Source organism: Euprymna scolopes, chromosome 13 (genome assembly GCF_053919585.1).
Source record: "Euprymna scolopes isolate OS-2025 chromosome 13, ASM5391958v1, whole genome shotgun sequence".
NCBI lineage: Eukaryota > Metazoa > Mollusca > Cephalopoda > Sepiida > Sepiolidae > Euprymna > Euprymna scolopes.
This window is the reverse complement of record NC_136494.1, coordinates 66,972,401-66,981,975: the sequence shown is the minus strand read 5'-3', so window position 1 is coordinate 66,981,975 and position 9,575 is coordinate 66,972,401. Positions and strand designations below refer to the sequence as shown.

Sequence of the window (9,575 nt, the reverse complement as noted above, 5' to 3'; positions counted from 1 at the left end):
AATAATAAGTAGAGCTGTATTATTGTATAATTTTATTTATTTATACAAACATAACTAAAATATGGATGAACATATGTAGTCAATGATTTCTTTCAAAATCGAGCATCATCAAGCTACTAGTCTCAACTAGTTTCAAATGTTAATGTTTGCATTCTTTTATTCCAAACATTTGTTATTTTTCCCTACCACACACGCTTTTCTATGAAAATATATGTATGTTTAGAAAAAAGGACATTCGCAGTTGAAACTAGTGGCCCAATGATGTTGGATTTCAAAATACATACTAGCTGAAATATATATACACATATGTAGCCAATTATGTTTGTATAAAGAAAATTATACAATTATATATATATATAATAGATACTCCATTTTCCACATACAGAAATGGGTTGATAATAAAAATTTAATTATTAGCTAAATATTTCTATTTTCAAGAAAATGATGGAACTCATTTTTTTTTTTTATTTCAAGAACAAATCTAACATTTATAATTCTGCATGCTTGAAAATTATTATGTGTGTGTGTGTGTGCGTGAGAACTAGATCATCTGTATATGAGTTTATGAAAGCAATTGTGTGTGTGTGTGTGTGCATCTGTAAATGATCAAGTGTATGTATCTATAAAATGGAGCACCATGTGTATGTATCTGAAATAGAGCATCTGTACATGAAAGTTTGTGAAAGAGATTGTGTGTGTATGTGAAAGATCATCTATGTCTGTGCAATGCCTCTCTAGGTACAGGCACAACATCTTTGCATGCCTGCGAAAGAGATCATGTGTGTGAAAAAGATCACTTGTATAAAAGAGATTATGCTTGTACAAGTGAAAGACATGTCTTAATGCTTTTATGCTATGTTTGTGTGAAAGACATGTGTTTTTGTATGCATTTAAGCATCTAAAATAGAGATCATAAGAGTGTGTGTGTGTGTGTGTGGAAAAAAAAAAAGCTGCATTCAAAAACAAAGTAGGTGTGCATGTGCCAGCCGCCACTAAATGTTAGGCTTTGTGTGTGGGGGGGGTGTAGTAGAGTAAAGGTAGTAACTTTGTTCTGTCTCTCCAAATACGCATCCTCAATAAAAATAAAACTCATTAATAATTACTTAAATCATTTTGATATATAAAACCTCAATTCTTGACAAGATGGAGAATATTTTTCCAAAGAAATATGGAATGAAAGCTAGAAAAAAAAAAATTTTTTTCACAGTAGAGGTGCATTTGAAAATCATTATTTTCCCTAGGGTTTAAGTAAAATGTAAACTAAAAATAAACAAGCGAAATTCTAATTTACAGTTTTAATCTAGAAACGACTTCATAATTAGTAGTTTAAAGTCTTAAATTTTATTTTGAATGTTATAAAATATATTTTCCAGATGCATTAAAAATGGTCTTCAGTAATGCATTGTCTTTACTATCAATAATGGTTCAAATAGTAACCTCAACCTGATATTGGAGATGAAAGCATTTAGCTACACACATCAACATTGTAATAAATTATCATTTTTTTTTTTTTAAATGACAATTTTTAACATTTCTTAAAGAGACAGGTTAGTAGGCATCATCCAATGAGAACAGTTCCAAGTCACCTCATCCGCTCTCATATAATAACTTCCTTCACTTTCCTCATTTCGATTTTATCTTTCCCTCGGTTCACATTCAGGTAGGTTTAGTTTTTACTTTGTTTTCTTTTGAGAGCTATCTTAATTGTTACTTTTAAAGCAGGCAAATACAACCCTCATATGTAATTTACATTACTACATTGTATTTACAAGCAAAAATAAATCTTTGCTGCACAAATGCATTCTTTATATGGAAATTTACTTTTTATACTGGAACTAGAAAATTAAAATGTTAAATACTCGTATTATTAGGTTGGTACAAAAAGAATGTTTTTTAACATGAAGTTGAACGTCAAAAAACAACATTTTTGCACCAACCTAATAGGAGTCAGATTAATTATTCTAATATCGAAAAACTTATACACCAATAAATTATTTAAAAACTATTCATACACCACCTGCCCAAGTCAGACATTAAGAATGTATAAAATCATTAGTTCTTCCAATCTATTTAATGAGATTCCAAAACTGAGTTTGTGTTTGCACATGATAGATCTGTGAGTGAAAGAGATCAAACCTGCACCAAAGAAATCATGAATGAGATTGCATGTCCAAAAGATGTGCAACATTGTGAACGTGTCCGTAAGAGTTTGTGCCAATATCTGTGCATATATACGCTTGTGTAAATGAAATAGATAATGCATGAAATTTTGTATTCGGAATGCAGTCACAGATGTGTTTGGAAAGAGGTCGCGAGTGCTTTTGGAAAGAGGTCGCAAGTGCTTTTGGAAAGAGGCCGCGAGTGCGTTTGGAAAGAGGCCGCGAGTGCGTTTGGAAAGAGGCCGCGAGTGCGTTTGGAAAGAGGCCGCGAGTGCGTTTGGAAAGAGGCCGCGAGTGCGTTTGGAAAGAGGCCGCGAGTGCGTTTGGAAAGAGGCCGCGAGTGCGTTTGGAAAGAGGCCGCGAGTGCGTTTGGAAAGAGGTCGCGAGTGCGTTTGGAAAGAGGTCGCGAGTGCGTTTGGAAAGAGGTCGCGAGTTTGTGTGTATTTGCATAAGAATGAGATCATAAGTGTTCATGTGTGTGTCTACAATGTGTAAGATATGCGTGTCTAAAAGGAGGGAAATGGATTTGTGTAAATCCTCTATCTATAAAATTCAATTTTGTAAAAAAAATGTGTACACATGAAAAAATTCACCATCTTGAATTCGCATAGGCATAATTAGTCAATAATAATAATGATTTATTTAGTCAGAGTTTTATTATTGAAAAGTAATGAAACTATTAGAACTATATTTGATTAAACTATGCACCAAAAAATAATTTTTTTTTAAATATTTGATTAAACTATGCACCAAAGGTAAATTTAAAAATAAGTTCCAAATGCATCTCTGTTGTACAAAAGAACCAATTTTCTTTTTTCAAATTTGTTCTCTTTTCGCTAATGGATACGAGTTTTCTTTTGTCCTTTTTTTTCAACTTTTAAATCTCTGTAAAAATCTAAAAAATAATATTTTATGAACTATTTTGTTAAGTTTCACAACATTAATCTTTTTAATTTTATTATTTTGCTTGACTGTGCTTGGCCTTTGGATTTCGGTATTCAAACAGGCTCGTCGATTTTACATCACCAACATAGTCAAGGGCTTCAGTCAATAGCTTTGCAACCTGCAAAGAAATAAAACAAAATAAAAAAAATCTCTTAAATAAGAAAAAATGCATATAAACTATAAATCCATATCTACTATTATATTAAAGTCACTTTGTGTGTGTGAGTTCCTTCCTTATAGATTCCGAAATGGCTGAGCCTATCTTTTGCAAATTTCACAAAGGTAATTTATATGTCTGACTGTTCTTAGATATGTTTCATATAGAAATTTGTCAGATAAGTATCAAAAATCGAAAAAATCTAATCTTAACAATAGTGTGCCTTCCTTAAAAATAAAGTTTTACAGGGGAATATTTTAGGTTGCACAGGCCAGGGGAATAATAAAATAATAAATAAATCTCAACAAAAAATTTGTTCTTAAAAAAAAACAGATTTGTTGACATCTGGAAATGTAGGTCAGTGGTAGAGCATTCGACTATAGGTGGAATGATCCCATGTTCAAGTCCTGGTGTACCTTCCCATTTTATTTCAATGTTTTCTTATTAATAATTTCAATTTATAATAAAAGAAGAGGAACCATTTAAAATCACAGCAAATCATTTCTTTGTTTACATATTTTCAGACTCAATATTAATCAGAAGTGCATTTCCAGGGCATTCATCGTCAAGCCCAAATATCAGCTGACCTGATATTGCATTATATTTTCTTTTTTGGTTTTTGTGAAAAAGCCCACCGGGCAAATTATTCCTCATAATATATAATATTCAATATAGGATTGATTCTATAATAATATATACGCAATCTACATAAATTAAAATATCATGTTTAAGCGGATTGTATGACCGGGCAGCGCCGGACGTTCAGCTAGTTAACTATAAATCCATACGAGCTATAATAAGATGTTAAGCCACTTTATGTTCACACATTATCACCTTTCTCACACACACATTTAAAATAAATGATATGAAAATTTGTAATTAATTGGACGCCATTAAGGTGAAAAATTAAATTTCACTTATTTTAGAAATGAATTGTTCCAAAATCAAATCATGTCGTCCTGTAGACTAAAGCTGTACAATTTTAAATAAATGCATTTCAAAAAGTGACACTCATTTTATTTATTTAAAAAAATATTTAGCTCACGATTATGTTTTACGTTAAAATTGCTTTAATTTTAAAGAAAAAAAGAAGGGACATTGTTTTACTCATTTAAAGAATATTTAACTGGCAATGAGAATTATTTTTTATAAAAGAAAAAAAAATCATTATTTTCTTAAAAGTATTGACTTTGACAGACATTAATTTCAACGGTAAATTATGCAGGTTGATGTAGTATGGCACCATGGAATTTCCATGGGGATTATATACTAGTAATAATGAAAAAAATTAGATGATACCAATCAACCCCAGATAAACTGAAATAAAATTATGCTGTGTAAAAAATATGAACAGAAACATAGAAAGAACATTACAGATAGATATGTAGAGCAAAAAAAACAATCCCACGATTACTCCCTCGTCCGATGAAAACTTGCATCAGTTGATGCCAAAGAAAATGAAGAGTCAGTGATAAGTTGGGCTATGATAAAAGAATATTGTTCATTATTTTGACTCTCCAGTATATATCAGTTCATATCTTATGTTTTTAGATAGTGATGTTGTTCTCGATTGATTAACTGTGTCTAATTGTGTCGGATATATACTCGAGAGTCAGCACACTGATAAGAATATTCTCTTGTCATAGCCTTAGTGATAAGTGCATAGAGGTTGCGATTACATAGTAGTGTCAGAGCTATCTGGCTAACAAGGCTCTAATGAAAATCTAAGAGGAATCAACATCAGGATCTGTCGTCCTTTGGTCATCTCTTCCTCTGCATGTAGCAAACAAGAACTTGTTAGGCATGGAAATGTAAATCCACAGAGTAAGGATAACAACGTTGCTTCTGCACACGTACAATTGCCTTTTCTTTGTGTGATTTGAGCCAAACCTTCCCAGATTTTGTATGCAATTTCTGAACCGTGCTGCTCTTTGTGTCAGAGCTAAAACCTGCAATCTCGCAGATATGTGCGATTAATTATAAACTACTGATTCTGTACTTTTAAAAAATAGATTGTCAACTATTATGTACTTTCATGTAAAAGCTTTGTGATTAAAGTAGTCATGCTGCGGTCCAAACTTACAAGTCTCAATTCACAACCTTCTCTAAAAACAGGCTTTTTATCAAAGTTGGCACCATTTGCATATAAGTAACAATATTACTTTATAAGACCCAGCAGTTATTGGATTTTTTTTAATTGGATCTTACACACTACACAAAATCATAGGTTTGTATCAATCTTAAACTACAGGGTGTCGCTCTAGAAAAGACAGGATATCATTTCCACTTGATGAAAACCGGTTTTCTTGTTTTTTCTTGCAGACCATCTACTAGTTGGCCAGTTGGGTGCAAATTCCAAGAGTGATCAGAATTTTTTATCAGGTCTGAAAGTGACACAATGTTCAACGAGTAAGATCGGAGATGCGCCACTGTATAACTCATGCTCTCTACCAATCCAAATTATGGCAACAGGACAATTGCCAGCACTTCACAAAGTACAAATTCAGATAGTGCAATATTTGAGAGACGTGCCCATAGTGATGCAAACAAAGTTTCCGGCCATGGTTATGATCTTTGGTATAGTTTCAAGTGAGGGCCACATATCTTTGAAGTCTGCTTGAAAGTCAACACCAAAGTGTATGTGGATGAGTGTGGTGATCCCATGGTGCAATTCGGTGGCCACTGGCAGAGTTTGGGTATGGAAGCAGGATTCGGCACCGACCCACAAGTTCAAAGAGACCCAGACCTGGCTTCAGAAGGAGTGCCACGACTTTGTACTCTTCTCTCACTCTTCTGACCTGAACCTGCTGAACTACTTCATCACTAACATAACTTCCCACTACACCAAAGCCACCATTTGCTGAGTATTTCCCGAGCTCCTACCTGCGCTTGTGGAAAAGGCATGCTCCCAGTTCCAGACCCATATCAAGGCAGTGATTGAGGCTGAAGGTGGCTCCATTTAATAGATAAATTGATTTTTTTCAATAAAAGTATTAAAATAAATCTGTAGTGTTGTTTCCTTTAGAGTGACACTTATCGATCCATCCTGTATTATTATTTTCTATGAGCGGCAACCAGTGAGGAGGACTTCATGTAGACCAGACAATCCTTAGGTACAATCATTATGGCCTTCACGTTGAATTCAATTCTTCTCAACAATAACAAATATATTTGCAGACTGTTGTCCTCCTCCATGTTGTTGTTGTTGTTTCACCACATTTTGGCCAACTAATACTCTGGCCTCCTTCAGGTGGTTGTTAATCGTGATGGGACAGGAATGCTGAGTCTCTCCTCAGTAATTACTGCCTTCCATAGTTGTTGTCTCTGGCCTGCACAGTTAACAACCATCTGAGGAAACTTGGTGAAACAACAAATGAAGGTGAGGATAACAATCCGCAAATAAATATATAAATTACTCATCTCAAAGGATTCCGATAAAAAATATATAATTAACAAATATGTTCTGATACGACACTTCATTTGTTCTGTCCTCGGCCATAGAGAGGCAATTGCAATTTATTATGTTTGTACAAATTAGTTTCTTTACGAAACACTATTATTGAGAAGCCATGTTTCCAAATGAGGTTTTCATATTTCTACCTTTCTTATATTTGCTACATTTAGTTTTCCATCACAATCATTACACTTAGACTCATATCCTCCTATCAGATGATGCATGTAGGCCAGTCTTGTGTAGTTGATACATACACACATTAATACAGTTCAGTTGATTATCATACTTTGATTTTCTGACCAAGTGTATGCATCTATGTGATCAACATCTCAGGAAGAGACAGCTGTGGATCAAACGGCCAGAAAACGGCCCGCCACCCTACCGACATGAGAATCTCCCTTCCTCTCCTGGACTTAGGAACTCCCATATCCTATGACACATGAAGCAGTCAAAGTATACCATCATTTTCGATCTAAAGCCAAATCCAGTTTCCTTTCAATTTCTTCCTGTTGCAATCAAATCACTCAATTGTCTGCTTCAACTTCATATTTAGTCTTCATCTTTTTCCATCAGGAGTCCATTGAAGCACTTTGTTGGTAATTCTCTTTATGGCCAATCTTATGGCATGCCTAAGCATTGTTTGTAGATTATTGATACTGTCTGTTTGTGCTGTCTCAGACTTCTTGGTTTGTAATTCGATCACTTCATTTGATTCCTAGAATTTTTCTAAGGCACTTGAAATCAAACGCATCTAATTTCCTCTCTTGGATTATTTTGAGATGCAAAATTTCACAAATGGTTGGGTCAGTTTTGTAGCCCTATCCAGTCACAAGAGGAAAGCTGACACATGTTATGACCAGATAGAGCTACAAAGTTGATCCAACCATCTGCGAATGTGGGGAAGATGACCATATGATGCAACAATGCCTTGTCTGCTCTCTTCTGCCCACCAGATGCCGCTTAAAAAATCTTACAAAATGCAACAATGCAAATGGCTGCGTAAAAAACTGAAACTGTTGTATGATCACATGCTTCAAAGACACAAAAAAAAAATTACTTACCTCAAAATTGGTGATAAGTGGAACTGCATTATCAATCGAAGTCCTGCGAATGAGGTAATTGTCTTTAATGTACTTTGTGTGGTGGTTGGGTAAGTTAATGACGAGATCGATTTCTCCATCTTGTATCAATCTAGAATAAGGAGGAATAAAAACAAAATCAATATTTTTAAGACATTACTATTCAACTATGAAAAGGTTATATTTTCAACTTCAGCATGACAAACCAATGAAAATGGTAGTCTTTCTTCAACTTCAGCATGACAGACCAATGAAAATGCTATTTATAAGCTTCAGAATAACAGATCAACAGACTGAAACTATTACAGAGATGCTTGAACACATCTAAAGATTTTGGAAACTTATACAAAATTTCCATATAGACCCGTGTGAACATACCCATGTGCTTACTAACTGCCATGATCATCCTAGACGCTTTGCCAGACCAAATTTTTTTCATCAATCCAGTCAACACTGAAATGAAGAGTCCTCTTACCAAGAAAACCCAGAAGTCCAGCTTATAATTAAATAATAGATATTTATTATTTTTGAAGATTACAAGTGGTACCAGTCTATTTGATTGTAGCATCAAATGCTTGCCTAACCAGACTAAAACACATAAGACCTGTTAATGTGATTCTTTACAGAGACCCTAAAAGATCCAGCGAATCCAGGAGTTTTTTGGGGTTTTTTTTTAAGATGTGATACTGAAATTTGTAAAAAATAGACTTTTCAATAATCTGTCATGCTAATGCTGAAAATAACTGTTTGGTAGTTCTCATCAAAACCAACTGTAATATGGCCATTACACTTTAGTAATTCATAAAAATAAAACTGGAAAGAAAGAAATAAAAATCCAGGTCGGCATTTTTCTCTCTTTTTTAACAAAAGCATTCATTACCATTACTCTCCCGTCTCTACACTACTTAAAAGGTCTCTCACTGCACGTGTCCATTTCAACTTGGCATGTATTTCTTTCTTCCGACCACATGCTGGCCACAGCCCGCCCATTGTCACCTTCAACTTTACTTGTCCAGTTTCTCCGACCACTGACCTTGTTTTCTCCTAACCACGTGGTGCATTTTTTCCTTTTTCTCCTCGCGCACACTTCCCAATTTGTATATGCACTTTTTTGGCTACTGCTACTGTTAATCTCTTCACAAGCCAGCCATTCTTCGCTGCTGATGATATCCCCCCCATATGCTTATATGCACAACTGCCCCTTCAAACGTTCAAATCCCATTGTTTTTCTTCCTACACCAGAAAAAGCCCAGCTCTGACCACGCCCCTTGCCCTTTCCTGAAATCTTTCCGCATGATTGGTTCTGGCCTTTTCTTAGTGGTCATTGTTCAGCAGTTGCTCAAGCCATCCAAAGATAACAGCTATCAATCTCATTTCTGGGCTTACCTGTAGATTACTCAAGGCATTGTTCCTCTTACAAAGCTGATCCAAACAGGACTCTTCCAACTCAATGAGGGTTTTATTTTTTTTTTTTTTTTTTTTAACAAGAAATAGATAGATGCATGGATGGATATTTCTTGATTAAAATCAAATAGGAAAAAAAAATATAAAAAATAAGGTGCTAGTGCATTTTATGAACTGGACGCTTGTAGGCGTCTACTCAGGTTTTTCCGGAACCTGACGTAAACCAGACTATGCCAAGCAAATCTTACAAATGCTATGAAACAGAAAATAGCAACATTCATCAGATACGAATTACAATTTTTAAAAAAATTTTTTAAAAATGGAAAAGCAAACATATCAAACATAACTTACTATAAGTTTAAATTTGTTTTTCTCAT

General features: G+C 34.3%; 1 protein-coding gene across 1 annotated transcript in view; it reads right to left on the bottom strand.

Annotated features, from left to right (window-relative positions):
• Positions 1 to 2,796: 2,796 nt before the first annotated feature.
• LOC145292057 (carbamoyl-phosphate synthase [ammonia], mitochondrial-like) overlaps positions 2,797 to 9,575 on the bottom strand; it is a 165,484-nt gene continuing 158,705 nt past the window's right edge. Inside the window, exons 34-35 of the mRNA XM_080138102.1 lie at positions 7,777 to 7,906; positions 2,797 to 3,222 (exon numbers count right to left, since the gene is read on the bottom strand). Of these exons, the coding sequence (XP_079994228.1) occupies positions 3,118 to 3,222; positions 7,777 to 7,906 (235 nt within the window). The 3' untranslated portion in view covers positions 2,797 to 3,117. The remainder of the gene's footprint in view (positions 3,223 to 7,776; positions 7,907 to 9,575) is intronic.